This window comes from Pezoporus flaviventris, unplaced genomic scaffold (assembly GCF_033815535.1).
Source record: "Pezoporus flaviventris isolate CSIRO_AGI_PZ_B2104156 unplaced genomic scaffold, CSIRO_AGI_Pfla_v1 ptg000001l, whole genome shotgun sequence".
NCBI lineage: Eukaryota > Metazoa > Chordata > Aves > Psittaciformes > Psittacidae > Pezoporus > Pezoporus flaviventris.
This window is the reverse complement of record NW_026892549.1, coordinates 2,219,883-2,241,061: the sequence shown is the minus strand read 5'-3', so window position 1 is coordinate 2,241,061 and position 21,179 is coordinate 2,219,883. Positions and strand designations below refer to the sequence as shown.

Sequence of the window (21,179 nt, the reverse complement as noted above, 5' to 3'; positions counted from 1 at the left end):
TACTTAAATACCCCGGGAATGATCTCTTGAGTGCATTATAGGGCATCCAGTAACAAAAGTCACTGTTTTTCTCTTTGTAGCCTAGTAAAGCATTAAGAAAAATGGAAATTACTACTTACGATGAAAAAGGAGAGGCATTTAGGACCAAGATGGCAGCAGTCAAAACAAGCAATCTGGCTGCCCTAGGCATTCCAAGCAATCCGAGCTCTAAGCCAATAATACCATCATGTATCTTATCAAAAAGAGACCAAATCCGCCCAGCAATATCACCTTATGATGATAACACCATGCTTAAACACCCATTTTTTTATGATAATACTGTCTGAATAAGTGTCCACGGTCATCTACTTCTATCCAAAAATCGATTTTAGCTGTCTGCTTGTAAGGAAAGCATGTATTCTTTTGCACATCATCTCTCCATCTTCTTGCATAGTTTCTTCTTTTCTATGGATTACATTTTGAGCCCATGCAAAATCACATAGGGCTGGCTGCATTGTGACAGTTTAGGATTCAAGTGTCAAAAGCTGTGACATCTAATAAATTTCACATTGAAACTCCAAGCAGTTCTTCATTTTCAATGACAAACTGTCTTTAAGAAAACATACTAAATGCGTGTCTGAAATTATCTCAGCTAAGCCTAATGAAAGAAAAATTCTCAGATGCTCCACTTGGCATGAAATATTCAATTGCCAGCAAGCAAATCCTGGCATGCTCTGCTCATTCCTGGAAAAACTTGAGAAAAGCTACCTTTACTTTGCTCTGGCTGTCCCTTACTTTTTCAGAAGTGTCTTGGAGGTGTATTGAATGCATGGAACCTGTCTTGCATTCAGACTTGTCTTTTTCTATAAGCAAGAGCTAAACTGATTGAGCTCAATGGTCCTAATCAGCAAAATTTTCTGTGTTGTTCACTCTGCTGCTTTTGTGGCAGGCTCACACCAGGGAATGAGACTATTCCAGATACGCCTTTTTGTGGATTTGAGTCTAATCCAATATATGCTTTCCTCCCTTTCTAAATTAATGATGAGTGTAAGCAGTGTTTACTGAGGTTTTTGAAATACGTAGCATCGTATTTTTCAAGGTAACTACACAGTACCTGTTAGTCAACTCTTCTGAGATAGGTGCAGTGTGGAAACTATGAGTGTTTCACTTCAAGGTCACGGGCTGAAATCCAGTGAGAATGTCCAAGAAATAATCTTCCAGCGCTGTTCAGCACCTTAGCAAAAGGAGGTGATGGATACGCTTAAACTCTGCCCAGAATCATCTTTCTATTTCCCAGGCTTCTTTTTTTAAGAAAAACTTCAGCATGCAGAGTAAATTACCCTTTGTGCATCTACTAATGATTCACTTAGATTAATTAATTAATTAAGGCATGGACATTTAAAACAGGTAATGTCTGCTCTGACTGATGTTAAAAATAATTTTCTATTAAGGAAATCCACAGTGGGACTTTCTGAATGTAAGTGAGCACACAGGTAAACTTTGGGGTCAGATTTAAGTTTCTGAGTTACTTATATAGCTGTGACATTACAGAGAGCTTCCAGGGAGCAGCTAGAAGATCCAGCAAGAAGCCAGACCAATTTATGCACAACTCGGCAGACAAAGCTTAAAAATTACTTCCTAAATACGTGGGTAAACTTAAGTTGTGGTCAATTAACATTTGAATTACTCAAAAGACAAAAAAGATTGCCTTCTTACCCCCTACAAATAAAAATCATCCAAAGTAGCTCCATCTCCAGAACTGAGAACAGAATCACAATGCTAAAATGGCAGAAGATCAAACCAAACCATCAGCAGCAATTCAGTGTGATTTTCCAGGCCAAAGACATGGAAAGGTTGACAGTGTAACCGGGTCAGATGAAGGCCACTGACGTTTCGTATGACCTTGCTTCAACACCAACCTTGGAATTTCACCGAGTTGCTTCTTTTACTGACCTTCAAGTCATGTAGTGAAAATATCTTTTGGAAAAAGGTTTTGTCATGATTTAAAGACTTCAGTCGACAGAGTGGCTCTTACTAAGCCTTTCACAAAGATAACCATGTCATAACCACAGAATTAAACTATCTACTCAAGAATTCAGAGGGCAGCACAAGTCATCCACATCCTAATTGTGTAGGGCTCTTGTTGAGAACAGTGAAAACCCCACTTTGTGAAAGACGTAAGGCATGCACGCAAAAGCATATAATAAAGCAATCTCTACTGTGCATGTTGGAGATTTTTACCAGTGGCCTCTGAGATGGTTTTTGGTTTGTTCTTTGATTTTTTTTTTTCTTCAAATTTCAAAGCCTTTCAACAACAAATCTAGTTCTCATTCATGCAAAGCTTACTTCAATAAAAGACTCCTGGAATTGGCTCTTAATTTGACTTTTTAAAAAAGCCTTCAAAATACTGTATTTTAGACTTTTCAAACTACAGTACCATGAAAAAGGAATTCAGTATTTCTTTAGCTTTACTTTTGCACACTGAACAGGACAATTTAGATTGCCTGATGTCTAAAAGATACCAACAAATCCACCTTTTGTGTCAGAACTAAGAAAACAGGAAAGGCTGAGAGCAGGAATGTTTACAAAGGGTTTTATAAATTCAACAAAGATGGCAAATACTGTAAATCAGTCTCTTAGTTTTATATAAGTCTTCTTGCAGAAACTTGGAAACAATTCTTTGTGTATTTTATACACCCCTGCCAAAATCTCATTAAAAACCTGAATGCAGCCAATCCTACACATGTTGAGAAGAGCAAATGTGAACCTCTGAAAAGCTGCCTTTTTTTCCAGTGGAAAAGTTTCACCATTTCCTTTCCCATCTCTCTTTTTTGCAGTTATTATCAACCCAGAGGCTGTCCTTATGACAGCTCTGCAGACTGAGCATCTGTCCTGTAAGACCCCTCACACTCTACCTTGCTTTGCTGAGAAGCAGTCAAACTCTTCCACATTATACTTCCATGAAAACATTCAAACAGAATGTCTCTGCTAGTTCCTTCTGACTGCATGACATAATAGTCACAGATCATGGCACCAAAATATTGTGTGATTTGGGCTAGTTTTGATATTTCTCTGTATTTTCTTATACATAAAAGAAGTTCGTCATTCATGTAGCAATGTCAATTATAGATAAGGTCTACTTTTTTCCTAAATCTTTTTGGCTGAGATCTTGTAAAATCACTCTATTTGAATGATAGTGGAAAAATTGGACCTTATTTTGAAGTTTATGATCTTACTCATTCAAACTTTGAAGATAAACTTGAGAAGCTGAGGATCCTTATTTTCCACTGTAATTGGAAGTATTTCCAAAACTTTCAATGCTAGAAGTTTGTTGTTTTTTTTTTCATTAGCAGGTAATTTTTAATACTTTTATTAAGTTTTGATACTATATATGTGTGCATTTGGGGGATTTTTCTTGTTGGATTGACCCAGATATAAGGCACATCATGTTACAGACCTCTGAGCAATATGAATTTCAATTTCTGGAAAGTAAATAAATGTGAGCTTGAAGGAAAGAAAAGATGCCTTCACTGTCCTTCACTGACTTTCCCAAACAATCTTTGATATTAAAAATTTTGGAACTAAATAAAAAACAGCTTTGAATTGGCTTTCTCTCGTGAAATGTAAATGAAAACAGACCAACAGATAAACTAATCGTGCTTTGTCATCTTCAGGCTGGAAAAGAGCATGGAGGTATTGGGTTTGATTTTTATTTAGCTAAATAGAGGTACGGTTTTGCTTTTTATTTTATTAGTGGAATGGGGCTAGCAGAGGGAGAGCCTGACTCATAACCCTGCTTCCTAGGAACTGATTATAAAAATGTAGTAACATGATTAGGTGCATCAGGAAAGCAAGATGACTCTTGAAGAAGGGTGGAAGCCTGTATTAGCAAGCCATTCAATATTAGGCCACATGAAGCATTTTATAATAGACAATAGAGAGCAGGCTTTTTCATTAAAAGAGTGGAGATAGAATGTCTTGAAGATATGATCCATATTTGTGAAACTGATATTAATAGATGCAAAAAAAAAAGTTAAAAGAGCATGATTCCCAGGCTCCTGTGATATTTAGTGTTGCTGGTTTTACTCTTTAGTATTGTTCTTGCCATACTTAGCAGCTATGATGTGTTACATATTGTCCAGACAGTAAAGAAGCATAATCTAGATTTTTATGTCTGAGCCAACTTGATTCATTGTAAGTAGCATTATAGAGGAAGTTCTGGGAATGGGAACCTCCTGGGTCAGGCCAGGGAGAACTTGTAGGCTTCCTGAACAGTTGAAATTGGAAGAAGTAAAAGGGGTAGATAAGGAAAGAAAAAAAAATATATTTTTTTTTTAATGCTTTCCTGAAAGAGAGAATTCCCAGTGTGTTTTTCTGTTGTACTGTAGATAGTTTATCACTGGACCCTGAAGTATCAAAGGCAAATGTCTACGGTTTCACTGGCTGCCTGTCCTCTGTTCAGTACAACCACATTGCTCCCCTGAAAGCTGCCTTACGCCATCCCAGTATTGCTCCCGTGACAGTCAAAGGCTCCTTGACTGAATCCAGCTGTGCATCCATAATGGAAGCTGACGTGAACACAGTAACCACAATATATTCCTCATCAGGTATGTCTTGCCAAGAGGGGAATGGGGAATTTAAAGAATATTCTAGAGTGAGGTTTCCTTCCTTTCTGCTGTCAAGCAACTGTGATAGTATAAATATTGAAACTGGGAGAATGCCTTTTCTCTCAGAATTAGGAGTGTTGAGGATGGGTGTTAGGATTAGCCAAGGCCCCTTTAAAAGTCATTTTACTAAAACAAAGTTCCTAGATTGTCTAAAACATGCCTAGAACACACAAGTTCCCAAACCGTAGTGAAAACAGCATTCTAAATATGGTTATGCACCTGATTTGCCATTTCTGTCCACTACAGACAGATCTAGTGCTGCAGATCTCAAACAAGAATATAAATGTTACAGATTCCATATCCCACATGTGATGAAGCAATAGGAGTCATACAACAAACAAGCTGAATTTGTTCCCACCCTAGCAGACAAAAAAACTCCTTGTACAAAGCCCTTAACACATGTGCGTGACTTCCATTGAATTGTACTTTATTCTCTCAGGCTAAAGACAAGCAGCACTACTTGAGCATTACCAGTAAGATGATCCCAGTAGTTCGTATATCTTTTGCAGCCCTGAAACTATCCTCTGGGAATCTTAAGTATTTTGCATATGTGAATTTGTATGCAGAGAAGGAAACTCAGAGCAGCTGGAAGTGTTGTCACCAAATCAGGGGCAATCAAGTTGCTGCTTTAGTCACCAGTGGATGTGGGAGAATTCTTAATGACTAGAAAGGGGTAAAAATTAAGGGCTGTTTTTTGCCCCTTGACCTATGAAACCACTTTCTCTTTTCTGATAATAAAACTGCTTTAGATCATAATATGATTCCTCTGACATTTGTGCTTCCATCAAATCCCCATTTCCTGCAGCTTCTGCCTAAGATATTCAGCAGGAAACAAATGATGCTATTAGCATTCTGCATAGGGAAAAAGGCCTGATTACTCTGGAGGGTGGCTGCAGTGTGTGTGCGCTTCTTCCCACCTGCAACTTTCTTCTCAACACCCAGACTTGTTAAAGGTATCTGCTCTGGCGCACAGAAGAAACGTGTCTTGTAAATACCGAATGGGCAATGATACTGAAAACAGGAACTCTTTGCCCTGAGGTCTGTCACCTCAATGATCTAATTTTTCCGAGGAGGAGAACATGAGGCTTAGAACTGCAGGACAGAGCACAGCAGAGTGTAGCAAATTTATACTTAAATATTTAAAGCTTATGATCAGAAGCACTCTTTTGGGAAGGTTAAGCATGGTTACATCAGAAATGCAGAATTATTATAAAAGCTCATCCCTGTCTTTGCCACTTTGTGCTTTAAAATTATTTCCTCTCAATATGATGAATTGACTGACACTATTGCCTCACTGTTCACAGTGGATTTGATTAAAGACTGAATAAGATCTTTAGAACAAGTTAGTTCTGAAGACTTCATGTCTTTATATGCTATAGTAATAGCACCGGGTGGTAGATTTTTGTTAAAAAAAAATTCCAATTTGTAGCAAATTATGCTTTGTATAGATGTACTTGAGAATTGCATTTATACGTAGGAAGGACACATTTTAAGAAATAAAAAGAAGACAGAGTTAAGTATTAACTTTCAAATTTACTGCTCATATCTCAATCCATCAGTTCCCAATTTCTCATTATTGGGTGTCTGAGAAGAAAAATAGAACTTCAAAGCTAACTGTACATGTCTGTGTCAATTTTCTAATGTACAGATACAACAAAAAAGCCCTGTAGGAAATCTCTCTTTAAATGTGTGAAGAAAGCTCTCTATATTTATAACTTGAAAGCAATTGAAGTTTTTCCTTCAGAGAGGCATACATGTTGTCTTAAAGAAAGTTTCCTAGCAGATGGATATGGAATAAAATCCATTGACTCATGGCATAGTTATCCTTACACACTCTTTCTGATTAGGAAACACAAAAGGCAAGGTCACTTACTGTGTTTTGGTATTTAACAAAGACCTGCAAACAACCTTCTTCCTTGCTGAGGTTTTGATATTCTGAACTCTGTACTGATGGCATAGGTATAATAGACTTTTACTATGTTTTTTTTTTAAATATTAAAATGCTGTAAATGCCAGAGCAGATTCAGCTGCAGGAATGATGGAGTTTTGAGCGTCTGTCTACTCCAGCTGAAGAGTATTCATGCATTTAAAGAAAAAAAATGCCAAAAAATTTCACAACTCAGAAACTACACAGAAAAATTTTCTTCTGAAAGGCAGCTTAAACAGTGCATGTCCCTGTCTCAGTGTGCTAGCTGTGCTGGACCTGGTATTTCCAAACAAGTAGGAACTGGCCAAGGATGTGCCAGGAGAGCTTTGACTTTAGCACTTTTGAGATGGTAGAGTTCAGAAATCTGAGAGGAAGTTAAAAAATCAGAAAGCATGACTGCAACCCCAGAATTAAGGAGAACAACCTTTGACCTGGTCACAGAACTGCTTAGAAGAATCCCATGTGATACAGCCCTGGTGAGTAGAAGAGTTCAGGAGAGATGGTTCAAGGATCACCTCCTCCAAGATTTAGAATGGTCCATCCCGCTGAGCAGGAAATCTAGCAAAAGCATCAGGAGGCCTAGAGAGGTTGTGATGTCTTCATCCTTGGACATATTTAAAACCCAAATGGATGCACCCCTGAGAAACTTGCTGTATTGGACCCTGATTTCAGAATGGGTTTGGACTAGATGATTTCCAGAGGGTTGATTCACACTGTAATGTCATCAATTTTATCTAAAAGGACAAGGATGTCCTGTTGCAGCCTCAATATGAGACATAGTATTGCTTTTCCTTGGCTTCAGAGCTTGTGTTCCCACTGGTTATGGTTCTGTCACATGCCATCTGCTCCACTGTAAAAAAAACCCTCATCTTATCATATGCTGATTTTATTTCTCAGGCAAAACATAATTCTTAAGGCGTGTGTCTGTTGGCCTCCATTCTGAAACTGATCTCCAACATTTGTTCTGATTTTCTCAGTGCTTAAATTCTGGTATCAGCCACCAAAAAAAATAATAGTGCTTTAATAGCATTAAATGTCAGATCTTACATAATCTTTTAGGCATGAATGACATTTTACATAATTTTAAAGGTAGAAATTTGGTTTCATGTATTTTTCATAATAGTTAATAGTCTTTCAAGACTCTATTTGACTAATGCCATGCACCAGATGGAGATTTTTCTTAGTACAAGAAGACTGATGTTCAATAAATTAATTATTATCATAACTGATTTCACTGGCACCAGCTGAGGGCAGGTGAAAGTTAAATCACCTTGAGTCTAAAATAATGGCTACTCCCCTCTTCTAGTTTGTGGAAAAAAATAGGCTAACCACGCTGTCCATCTTTGACAGCCATCTTAAATTATAAAGTGTTGGGGGGGAAGGGAGTGTGACTAAATGAAAAGAGCCTAAATTATAGTTTTAATAACTCTGAGATACCGAAAAGTAAAGATTAACCTACCCATGATATACAAAGTTATGAGAACCTTGATCTAATTTTGAATTTGTCCCTAATTTGATCCTAGTCTCAAAAGCTTGAGATTAGGCTAAATAACCTTCAGATTTTTCAACCTTACCTTTTCTATGATGCTATCTGTATCTATGTGTAAAACAACAATTTTTATTCCCAGTCTAGTCCCACAAATGTAGTAAATGAGATGAAGCATTGTCACGACTATTTGTTTCTTAGCAATATCACTATAAGCACCCAAGATCCAAGCAAGGACCCTATTGTAAATAGTTCTCAACCTGAGTGGCCAAATCTGTCACTGGCAATTACTGTTCATGTTGATAATGGATGTACTGGAGGTGTTCAGCTGGGAGGCGGAAGTCCCTTTTCTGCCTGTAGCTCAGTCAATGAACTGAAGATATGGGGAACCCTGACTTTTCAGTATGGATGCATGTTGTGGTTTAAGTCCAGTCAGTAATTCAGAACCACATAGTTGCTCGCTTACTCCCTCACTTCCTCCCGCGCATTCGCAGAGGGATGGGTAGGAGAATTGAAAGAATGTAACTCCCACAGGTTGAGATAAAAGCAGTCCAGTAACTAAGGTATAACACAAACCACTGCTGCTACCACCAATAACAATAATGATAAGGGAAATAACAAGGGAATGGAATACAACTGCTCACCACCTGTCGACCGATACCCAGCCCAACCCAAGCAGTGACCTAGCCCTTCCAGGTAACTGCCTCCAGTTTATATAGTGGGCATGATGTGCTGTGGTATGGAATACCTCTTTGGCTGGTTTGGGTCAGGTGTCCTGTCTCTACTTCCTCTCGGCTTCCCTTCCTCCCTGGCAGAGCATGAGACTCAGAAAGTCATTGGTCAGACTTAACATTACTGAGCAACAACTGAAAACATTGGTGCTATCAGCACTGTTTCCAGGCCAAAAATAAAAAACACAGCACTGCACCAGCTGCTGAGGAGAAAAATGACTGCTACGGCTGAACCCAGGACAATGCGTTTGTTGTGAAATCCTTGCAAGCCTAAAACTAGCAGTAGCATTTCACTGTTTAAAACATGAAAGCCTCTTTGAGGCTGGTGCCTTCTGCACATCTTTGGGGCTGGTATCGGTGATACAGTGCTCCCTTTAAGAACCTAAATAGCCCAAAGCCACCATTATTACAAACTCAGCACCTCCTGATACACAAATATAATATTGTTGCTTATTTCAATTAAAAAACATCTTCTTCAATAATGAGATACCAAAATGTGGCTGCATCAGCTACTAAGGCAAGGATGCTCAATTACAATAAACTTTGCTCTCAGTTAGGCTTCCACCCTTTGCATCAGAAAGATCAGTTTGGCAAAACAGTGTAATATACTGCAATGACAGTCATCTGTAACTCCCATATACATTCTGTGTATGATAGCCTGGAGGCTTGTAAAGGGGAGAAACACAGATAGGAATCTCATCAAAGGAGGATAGGCTGAAAGGAAAAAAACCTGAAGGTTCAGAAAAGCTGGATTCAAGTAGCAATAGAAAACAGCATTTTTAAAAACATGCAGGACACTGTCATAACTCCATTAACTTCAGGGAGGGCTTGATATCTCAGGGCTGGATCTGGGTTTGAAATGGTCAGAATGTAGACTGTTTGGCCCAGTGTTTCAACAGTAGTAATTTATAGATAAGGTACAAGATCACTACAACATCAAGGAGCTTTTAATATAGGAATTAATTTCTGAGTCCTCTCTGTTTTGAATCCAATTTGACCACTGCATTTCTGCAACAGAAAGAAGAACATCACTTCCAAGAAGCTGTCCCAGTCAGAGACTGTTTCTCTGCTTTATGGAATTAAATTCAACACATCTTCATCTACAAACATAGGTCAGGTCTATATCTGTCTGCCATGCAGTCTTCCTTTCCTTTTGCTTCTTTCCGATATTGTTTCTTAGGTTAAAAAAAAAAAAAAAAAAGTAGAAAAAAAGCTCTGACTGAGGAAGTCTCCCAGTGGGCTATTTCATTCAAATGTCTCTCTGATTCTTCTACTGATAAACTGAAACAACACTTTCAGATATTAGTGTGAGCCTTTCTGTTTCCTTTTAAGTACACCTTTAGCAGAATTTGTTCCTGAAGATGAAGAAGGAAATTGTCCCGCAATCTCACTTTTTCAGAGAGCTTTCTGGTTTTGTTCTGCAAACCCCCAAATCATATCTTTTGAAAACAGATCAGAATTCATGAGGGTAAGTGGATGCTTTTATTTAAGCCACAGAGAAAATTAATATAATTGATACAGAAAATAAGTCCTGTTTTGTTTAACCAACTGCAGATCCCTTTGGGAAAACAGATGAAAGAGAGCCTCTCACCAATGCAGTCAGAAGTGATTCAGCTGTGATTGGAGGTAACTTCCTTTTTAAAATGACAATTGAAAAATAATCCAATTCAAGGTTTTTGTAGTCTCTTTCAGGTCTAGTAGTTGGTGTGTTTATTAACACAAATCTGTATTAAGATAGGCACCTGCATTATGGGTAAAGCCAATAGTGACAGTACATGATGTTGGGCATCACCCAAAAAGTAATTATGGATTCTCAAGAGCATGAGCCTTCTAAAATATAACCATATAGTCAGTCTATCTGCCTGCTTGAGCAGGGGATTTGGACAAGATGACCTCCAGAGGTCCCTTGCAATTTCAACCAATCTCTCATTCCATGTAAGTCTGTGACCTAAAACCCAGCTAATTCGTAATTGTTCTACACACTACTCTGATGAGAGTATCAATACAGCATTCAAATTCACATTCCTGTATTTCTTGAGCTCTCTTTTTTCCAAACTGGTGGTGTAGTGGAACTTGCTAGGTTATATAGAAGCATTTATATACTACAGAAAATTGTCTTCATAGCTTCATGTATGGTTTTCATTTTCCTTGAATAACCTGCAAGGCAATTTATCTCTGTTTATTTTATAGGATGCCCTGTAGGGATCTGCCTTTGATAATATCTAGAAGCTATAAACCAAAGTACAAGACTTATGCAAGGTTTCCAGAAATAACACAAAAGAAAATATGACAGATCAGGAATCTGAATGAGCATACAGATCTGTTTGTTTTGTTTTTTTTAAAACGAACCCACTGATCCAGCTTTGCTTCCTGTAAAAGCAGAATTTGTCTGAAATTAGAAGTCCATTGCATCAATGCTTGCTGTTTAAGTCTTACTTAAGATGACAAAATAGAAATAAAAGCTACCAGGGAGTATGGGATAGAGACAGAATATTATCTACAGACTCACATGAGTGATCTAGCATATCCACTAGCTGTTGTGCATTGCTAATGTATTTTTGAGGTGACTGGGGGGTTTGTTTTGGTTTTAATTTTCACTCTTTCTACCCTTCCTTTTTTTACCCTGTCCAGGTGTAATAGCAGTCGTGATATTCATCATCTTTTGCATCATTGCCATCATGAGCAGATTTCTCTATCAGCACAAACAAGCACATCGAAGTAGCCAAGCAAAGGAGAAGGAATACCCGGAACACCTTGAGAGCTCTTTTAAAGCTGACATTGACTTGCAGAACACAGTGAGCGAGTGCAAACGGGAATATTTCATCTGATGGACAATGAAATTTCTTCTTACTTTCACTCTTCTAACCTTCCTTCCTTTATTCCTTGCTCTCTTTTTGTAATCTTTTCTTTTTTTTTTGAACCCTCATTTTTTGCTAACTCCTTTTTCATTTGGAAAAGACTGCCCTGCACAGCAAACACTGACAACACAGTGCCTCAGTCTGCACAAGACCCTGGCAGTCACAGTTTACTCCTGCAGCTCAAGAGACCTGTTAACTCACCCTACACAAAGTAAGATCCACATGCACATCTGGTTTCTGCTGTGGGTTCCTGGTTGTTTCAAAGTCCCTTCATTTATTTCTGTTTTTCTCTGGAGCCATTTAATTCACCATTTTTACACTAGAGCTGAACTATGTAAAGTAGAGATAAACTAGCTAAACACACAGCTCTGCAGATACTGGGACAGGATAGAGGGAAAGAATGAGTCCAAACTGCCTGATTTATTTTACAGGCTAATTTACAACAATCATAAAGAACTGGCCAAATTCTCAAACAATATGTTTTGATACATATATCTATTGATTTCAGTGATGTTGCATTAATTTATACCAGTTGAGAAGCTGGTATGAGGTAAGGAAAAATAAAACCATCCTCATTAAGGTCCTTCCCACAACCTCCTGTCCTTTTACTGTAACTTTTAGGCTTATTAGTACTTTTTTCAACAATATATGTATCAACAATAAATGTCACTCCCATGCACTTCTTTCACCTCCATCTCATAAGGCTGGCTATGTAGACCCAACATACTATAGCGTAACTCTAGCTGAAGCATGAATAGTAGCTCGAATCTCGAAGGGTTTTAGGAAGCTGCTAGGATTTAGGTGCTCTATATTTGTCTGAAATGTTAGAAATGCAGCATATATCTGTTCATGCCATATGGAGGTTTATCACATGCTGAGGTTAAATACCGTTGCCACTGTGGCAAAAAAGTACATAGACAAGAAAAAAACAAAAATATTTTAATCTTAAACATGAGTCGCATTTTCTGCCAGTTCTAAAACAGAAAATAAATAAAATCTAACTACTTAACTTCCCCTCCAAACTACCTGAAAGATTGATTGGTATTTCATGTTTGTAGAAATTGGAATATCTTCTCCATAGCTAAATAAAGAGAGGTCTGATGTCACATCTAAAAAGGTTAATATTTAATCAACCCCGTTTACAAGGAAGAACATTAGGGAAGCAAGTTTAAAAAGATCCCAAATACTCTATGTTGAACTAATCTATCTTTTCTCCTGTTTTTCTAAAGTCTTCTGTCCTTTCCTGATTGGGAACAATACTGAAGACTCAAATCCTGCCCATTTTACTTGTGCTGCTTGTCTTCTGTGTGAAGCTAAAAATCCCTTCTTTTCAGTCACAAACATCCTAAGGGATTTTTCACACCCTGCTTGTGTCTGTGTGGCACACTTCTTTCTCAGGGCTTCTGAAGGGTATGTAGAATTTGCTGTTAAACATGAAAGTTTCTGAAAGGAGTTAATCCAATGGCCAAGACAAAAAAGAGAAAATATTTCTCTCAATAGTCTTAATAAGAATTAATTCAAGACAATTAATTGTGCATCTGAATCTATTTCTTTGCCCCTTACACCCTTCTGAAGTCATCCCGGGGTTTCCACATGGCAACCTTTTTTACATGGATTAAAATCGGAGAAGCACAGTATGAGGTAATTACCCACAGCAAACCAGGAATGAGGTTACAGATGCAGCAGGTGCTATTTTTCCAGGCAGTGCATCTCAAAGGTAGCTGGTTATTTTTTGATGGGAGGAGGGGACGGGCAAAGAGGAATAAATAAATGGCCATTTGGATATGATGATTCTTCATTTCTTTTGGAAGACTTTATGAGAAGAGGCGTCTGGTGAAGAGAATGCAATCTTAGAATGGTAATTGTTCTCATGTGCAGAGGAATATGTGAAGCCAGCCCCATAACCAGAACTCTTAACTAAGCAATTTTATAAAGCCTTATATATCAAAATTAGTATTGGTGCCATTCTTCCTAGACAGTGGTTTAACAGCAGCTCTTTTGCCTCACGATGGCATGATACATAGCTACTTGAGAGTGTTTTTGCATGATGCAATGTTTAACAATGGACTCACTAGCTGTGTTCCCTTTATGCTGCTTGATTTTTTATAGTAACATCCTGGCAAAGTAATTCTTTTCTCCTTCATTTCTTCCTTCCCCCCACATAAAGCTGCTTTGTTTGGCATGGTGGGAAGGGAGGAATAAGCAAGCACATGGGCTCCTCTACCCATGTTTGAGTCATCTTATCTGAAACAGCCTCTGTATGACACATCTCTGAAGTCCTAATGTACTTCATTGGCTTTATCGAGAATGGAGTAATAAGAAGGGGAAAGCCATAGCCAAACTAACAGATACAGATTATCCTTCTGCTTTCATATGTGTTAGTTTCCAGAAATAAAATTACTACAAAGTGCAACAATAAAGGGCAAAGTAGCTCTAGCTGGGGAGTAGCTGGAAAAGGGAGACTGAACAATGAAGCAGAATCCTTTCATTTCTCAAATGACTAAATTACTTTCAGACATCTTGGGCCTAATTCTGCAAGACACTGGGCTTTCTCTAGGAGGATCAAGTTCCCATCACCAACTGTAGGTATTGTATTGCTGCACACATTTCAGATAGAGCTCAGTGGCTCAGTCCTAGGCCAGAGAGCAGGTGTAGTGGCATGCTGGGTGCAAGCTCAGACCTGGCAAAACAGTTTAAGTGATCTGTTTGTCCACGTTTCCTTATGGTCATTTAATATAGCCCAGGCTGGTAAAGCTCCTTGAAAATTTAGCTACATTGTTGTGTCTCTGTAAAAAGAAAGAACTGCACATACTTACGTTAGGCACTGGAAATTCTTGTTTACCAGAAGATACTTGGACAGTAACAGCCATGCTTTTAAAGACATTTAGTCATGCAGAGTCTGAGTTGGATACCTCAAAGGACTGTCTGAGAATCCTGGTGTCTGGCTATAGGAAACAATTGAAGGCTTTCTGTCAGAAAGCTAAATTCCACTAACTTTCACTAAGGCATATGCTGCACCTGAGTGAAGTCTGGACTTTCAAAGGAATTTATACTCCTAAGGATGTAGACCAATGCTTAAGTGACTAAACAAGATGAACACTTGACTCTAATTAATTTCGGCTGGGTTTCTGCTTCTGTCTTGCTGTGAAATGTTTTAAAATACTACAAGACATTTAAATACCTTTGGAAATTGAGTCCCATTTCCCTTTTGGAAATAAAATATTGGTCCTAAGTAAGTCACCTGTGTAATTTGCAGTAAGTATTTCATCTGTCCTTATTTACTCACTAGAGACAAGACTGAGTATTTTGAGTAAACTTTTAGCACATACACTTCCTCTTATTTTTCTTGTTCTTGCAGTGGCACAACACTTAGGACATATCTGCGGTGAAAACAAAGACAAACAGCAGACAGGCTTTTTACTCATAATGGCTAAACCAGGTTTCTCATGTGGATGAAGGTACCTGTGAAAACAAGCCATTTAGGCTGATAACAAATGTTACCCAATTGTGCTCAGTCATGAGACTCCCCTGACATTTAAGTTAAAACCAATAGCCAAAAGGCAAACACGAGATGATTTCTCTCTGCTTTATTTTGACCTGATGTAGCCAGACTTAACCCATCCTTTTTAGCAATTGCTCAGTTTTTACAGCGTAAATCAAATCCTTATTTTAATTAGATGCTTGTCTATATTAGAATATAGCTGATCACATATTTAGCACATTAGGGAGGAGCAATCAAGACATCATATAGTTTCACAATGGTGAGGGGATATGAATCTTCTTCTAATGAAGTCGGCTATCGATTTTGCTGAACATAAGATTGAATCCTAGACCTATAAAAGCATTTGAAGTTTACTTTTATCTGAGTCCTTTGGGTTTGTTTCATTTTGAATTTGGTTTTACAAGGTACCTGTTTTACGCTTGTCATCCAGTCCTGTTCTGTGGTCAGTGAGGACAGGGAAAATACCTCAGATATCCTTGAAGATAAAATTAATCACTCTCTACAGGTGCATTTTTCTCTCCATTGATTATAGAGTCAGGGTAGGCTCCTGGCAACAGGTTAGCTACTTCTAGCAGAATTTGCCTACATAAAGGAATTTTACACTAGTCTTGCAGCTCCAGTAGACACATCTGCACAGGTCTTAAAAGAGACTTTGTTTTTATTGAGATGCTAGCTGGGATAAAGGGTGGACACCACCTAGCATCTAAAATTACAGTAGACATCTCTGCTTAGGAAATATATGCTTCTATTTATAGCCGAATACATGAGAAAAAAGCACCCATTTGAGTTTGTGGCCATCCTATCAGTAACCTGTGGGGCATGGGAGAGGACAGCTCTCCTTCCAGTCTATTCCAGATCCAAGATCTGAAATCTATTCATCGCCTCAAGTGGGAGCATTGGCAGATAGTATATATTTAGACAAATCTACACAGATTCCATAATCTAAACCTAACTCAGCTTCCTAAAATGCCTTTCTAGCCCTATGTGTCTTGCACCATTTGAGAAGATATAGAATATCTCTGCAGCTCCAGTAAAGATGCAAGTCTTCAGTCTGCCGTGTCTTGCATCTGGTGGCCCTAAGCCTTGCTTGTCTGATACCTGTTGGCTTTTCAAATTACAGTAATCGCTCATCCAGAACCCCAAAGTTTTCTCTGAGATGAATCACTGAAAAAATCCCATCTTCAGAACAAAATCAGCCTTCCTTTTCTATTAGTGTAAGCCAATCAGTTGAAGTGTGTGTTTCACCTCAGCTTAACAAGAGTGTAACAGGAGGCAGAATTTGACCCCTTTGTGGTCCACCACCTCATGCCATTATTGTTTGTTGCTGTCACCTACACAAAGCTTACACTAAAGAAGACCAGTTTCAGTTATTTTCTGCACTGTCAGCTTTTCACAGACACAAAGGGATTTGGGGTTTTTGCTTTATTTTTTAAACTTATTGTTCAGAAAGTAACACTTTGTAAAAGATTTGCACAAAAGCCTTGCAAGGCTAAGAGAAGTGCTATTTCAAAGTTTTCATGCATTTTTGTAATGCCTACAGTTACATCCCTGCCAAACCAAGGGTCTTATCCATTGTTTTGAGATTGATGGGAGGCCTCTTGGTTGACTATAGTTAGGGCTGCACCATGCCCTTGGGAGGTTTGGGGGGTTTTCTTCACAAGTTACAAAGCTTCAAAGCATGATTTTTTCCTTTTGGTTCTGCACTTTACTGCACTTCCTTTCCCAGTGAGAAGTTCTCCATGTCCCCTTTTGGTGTAGGCATCCCCATATTCCATGCTCCTTTTGTACATGAAATTCTAAAACCACTCTTCTTTTGGGTCTGAAATAACTTTGTTTATTTTAAGTCATGCATATAGGATATTTGGATATTTCTATGTATTGGTACTTAATTTTTGTGATCTTTTGCACTAATTTACTCTGTCAAATATAAAAACTGAAAAAAAAAAGCACACTTTCTGGTGAACTGTTGTAATTTGTAAGCTCTTTGTTTGTTGTTTGTAGTGTACTGAGTCTACAAGCCGAGCTAAGGAAGGATTAAGGCAACAGTTTGTGTTGACAGTGTCACTCTATATGTAGCTCATCTCTGTTTTCTTCTCTTCTTTATTTTTGACATGTGCTGCTATCAAATTGGTGGTAGGAAGCAGAGGATCTTGTGTTACAATTCTAATTAAGATTATTCAGTCGCAGAAACCAGGAATTCAAAAAAAATTGCATAATTTTCAAAGGGACACCCAGGTATTCTACTAGAAGGGAGACTGCACTCCACCATGGAGGAGATGTAGTGGCCTGCAAGTGGTGACCTGTAAGGGGAAATGGGAACATGAACTCTGCAAATTGCAAATATGATGACGCAGTGGAAGAGGCAAAAGCTCTCAGAAAATTTATGCTGTTGGAAACCAGGCGTGGTAACCATAAGGTGGGTATGAGGGTTTTAAGACTTTTTCTACAGCTCACTTTTGCCATTGAGTGAGTTACTGGTTAGCCTGCCAAAACATAGCCTTAATTGTCCTGATGGCTTGTAAAGTATAAGAGATGTACTTCAAACATGGGAGAGGATTTCAAACCTATGCCTGATGCTAATCTGAATCTCTCCAGTTAGAATCTCCCTGATACCCCCAAAAAAATTGGGGGTGATTTCCCTCAAACAATCGTAACATTTAATGAAATGTTGGGTACAACAAGTGATCCAAAGAATGGTGTTTGCTTAGAAACTCTCCTCTTCCCATCCCTCCCTCACTTAGTATGCTTGTGGCAGCTTTTTTCAAAACTACTGAGTGCTGTTTGCATTATAACATTTGCTTCTTGATATGCTGGTCATTACTCTCCTCATGGATTTCAATCCCACAACCCTCAAAAGTCTGTCTGATAGGGTTTCTGCATGGGAAATTACTCACTTTTGCATGCCATTGTAGTTCTTTCTTGCATCATTTAGGCAAACCATTTTCTGATGCGTTTTGTCATTGCTGACCATGCTGAGCAGATGTATCTATCATTAAGAAAGAAAACTGATTGCTTCTGAGGTAAAGCTTAGATACAGGCAGTCACAGCCTCACATTTCATTCACGACACAGAGGAATATTCTGATACCCAAGCTCGCTCTATGAAATTCCAGATAAGGTTAGGAGAGCAAGCAGGTACATGATTTTTCAGGCATCCAACCATAAAAATATTTGCTTTGTAAGTTTTGCAAATTAAATATTTTACATAGACCGTTGTATTGAGAAGCTAAACACTATACTACCAGATCTACTTTGAAACTCACTTTGTGAAAGAAACAGAGAGAGCTTCAGACCTGGCTGTAATCCTGTTGAGGTCAATGTAAATACATCACAGATGAATTTAGCCTTGGATTGCCCTAGGCAAGGGCAGTGATGATCTCCTGCAAACTGGGGCTGACATGTACGAATTCAAGGCAGGACCTTATAATCATCATCCCCGACTGCTGTCAACAAGAGTTGCAATCACTTCAATTGTGTGTGTCTTCTAGCAGAACTGTCGGTAAAACTTGAGAATAAGTCTTATGAGGAACCACTGAGAGAACTGGGGTTTTTTAGTCTTGAGAAGAAAAGGCTCAGGGGGAAACTTACTGCTCTCACAACTACCTGACAGGAGGATGTAGTGAGGTGGGGGCCGGTCTTTTCTCCCAAGTAATAATCAAAAGGACAAGAGGTAACAGCCTCAAGCTGTGCCAGGGGATGTTTAGATTGGATATTAGGAAATATTTCCTCAAGGAGATGGTGATCAGGTATTGGAACAGGCTGCCCAGGAAAGTGGTGGAGTCACCATCCCTAAAAGTGTTCAAAAATGGTGTAGCTGCCCTCAGTGACATGTTTTAGTGGTGGACTTGGCAGTCTGGGGGTAATGGTTGGACTTGATGATCTTAAAGGTCTTTTCCAACCTAGTTGATTCTATAATTGTGATTCTATAAAGCAATGAACTTCATCTCCACTTAACCATGACATGACATAAGTCACCTTCAGGAGTTTCTGGAAATGTGTGCAGGGGGAAGGATAGTCTGTGGAGGTGTGTTGCCAACCAACATGTGAGCCTACCCACTGATTTTGGAAGGACGTTATGGGATTTTAATGGAATCCAACCCGGATGGACTGTGGTAAACTGTATCGTATTTGAAAAATGAAGGTGCCCTAAAATCAGAAAAAAAAAAAAAAAAATAGAAAAAGAGAAGCTTCCCAGGCTGTGAAATCTGAGATTAAATATTTGTAATAAAAAAAATGGCTCTGTCTACAGATGAGCCCTTCATCATTCATTTTACTTTATTCTACTCAAATTATGTTAAATAAATCTCTCAGAACACTGCTCATTTCAGTAGCAAAGCAAAAAAAAAAAAACTTTTTGTTTTTTTCTTTTAGTGGTCTGTTCAAGGATAATGCAAGGGTCTCTCAGTTACAGTAAAAAGCAAAATGGAGATTTAGATTATTCCCCTTTCACTATCTGGTTTTCTGAAGAGAATTCCACAGGACGTTGCCTCAGTCCAAGTCAGTTTTGTAGACAATGTAACATGTCTTCACTGTTCTGGGATTGAAAAAAATTAGCCTTAGCTTCTTTTGTTTTCTATGGTTACTGTTGTACAGAAGAAAGACTTAAACTGTAAGTAATGTATATTTAATAAAAAGAGACTTTTTGTATGATTTTGTGTGGAAGACAAATGCCTCCTCTTGTGTTTTTATTTTGTCTTCTTGCTGAGTGGACATTAAAAAGTGCTGATTATGGGAAAACTGATTTTCAGGCATTTATATGTTAACTCTAAGCCAGCAGATCTGACTCGATATTAATAAAAGATGAAGTGCCCACAACCTGGATTGATTTCAGCTATGGCTAAAAGTTATTTTTAGAGGATATCTGGTCGACACCTACATCCCTGATATAACTGATTAATGCTGGTTTGCAGCACCTATCCAAAAGCCTTAAGGGGTTAAAAGTCATGTGTGCAAATGTCCTTTAGTTCTGGTTAGAAAACATGCCTAGTCATAACTTTCCCGGTATCCATGCACACATACATGTGCATGCACACTAATACTGTTTCCCCAGCCTGCCATGGATAAACAAGCATGTCCTGCCTCATCCATGTATTCCCTCATGGAACAACCACTGATTATCTTTTTCCTTCTCCATGGAAACTGAGCACATAAATCTCTTAGTCTCCTCTGAAAATCAGTCTTTGATACTATCGACCAAGGGTCAGTAAACACTGACTTAGAAAATAGCAGTTCTACTAAGTACAGAGGAGATTTTTTTTTAAAGAGTTTCGCATGCTTGAATTCAGTACAATCCTCATTCTAACCTTTCAGTGCATAGACATTCTGTTTCAATCATCCAAAGGCTTTTATATTAGCAAAGGAGCTGTGGGTCTCATTATCTTAGGAACTTCTCTATAAGTCTTATTTTTCCCCTTAATTTCTGGACAGACTGCCAACCAGAAGGCAGGGTTAACAAGTGTTTATAGTCCTGCATGGAGGTATGCTATCTGGCAGGACAGCTCTGCAGTACCTACCTTGGGTTCTGCAGGCAACATTGCACAAGTGCCCATCTCACAGGGCTGATCCAACCTACTACAGGTTTCCCAGTCCTCAACCAGCTATGCAGTATGCAGACACAAAGCCATCTTACCCATCATCACCCTCCTAGTGTGCCTTTGTTCCTGATATCACTTGACTTAGCAGAAACTTCAAGTTACAATGAATTCCACATCAAGTTACTTTTCTCAGGAAAAGATGAAGAAGGAAGAGCAATACCAATATAAATCTTACAGCCTTCTACTTTCATAGTTAATAGAGCAGGAACAGTAACCTTATGAAGTCCTTTAAGTACTGACTCCTACAATTTTGTTTTTAATCCAACCCTTGGTAATTAAGTTTGTATGGCTTACAGTCTGGAATGTCACTGTGACTTGTTTTCTGAGTGCAGAGGGATATCATTTTTATTTTCCTCTTGTTTAGCACTTTTGGTGCCTGCTTTTGCCTACTCCATGACTTTTCCTTTTTTTAATTCATTATGGTTCTTTCTGTCTG

At 38.5% G+C, this 21,179-nt stretch overlaps 1 protein-coding gene and 1 long non-coding RNA gene across 3 annotated transcripts in view; both read left to right on the top strand.

The window, feature by feature from the left end:
* CNTNAP5 (contactin associated protein family member 5) overlaps positions 1 to 13,001 on the top strand; it is a 299,193-nt gene extending 286,192 nt beyond the window's left edge. For both annotated transcript variants that reach the window (XM_061462659.1, XM_061462576.1), the window contains exons 23-25: positions 4,368 to 4,586; positions 10,345 to 10,416; positions 11,422 to 13,001. In XM_061462659.1, coding sequence (XP_061318643.1) covers positions 4,368 to 4,586; positions 10,345 to 10,416; positions 11,422 to 11,618 — 488 coding nt within the window. In that variant the 3' untranslated portion in view covers positions 11,619 to 13,001. The remainder of the gene's footprint in view (positions 1 to 4,367; positions 4,587 to 10,344; positions 10,417 to 11,421) is intronic.
* The window catches only part of LOC133273976 (uncharacterized), a 929,536-nt gene extending 909,719 nt beyond the window's left edge, over positions 1 to 19,817 (top strand). The window contains exon 2 of the long non-coding RNA XR_009744997.1: positions 18,774 to 19,817. This is a non-coding gene — a long non-coding RNA (uncharacterized LOC133273976). The remainder of the gene's footprint in view (positions 1 to 18,773) is intronic.
* The last annotated feature ends 1,362 nt before the right edge of the window (positions 19,818 to 21,179 follow it).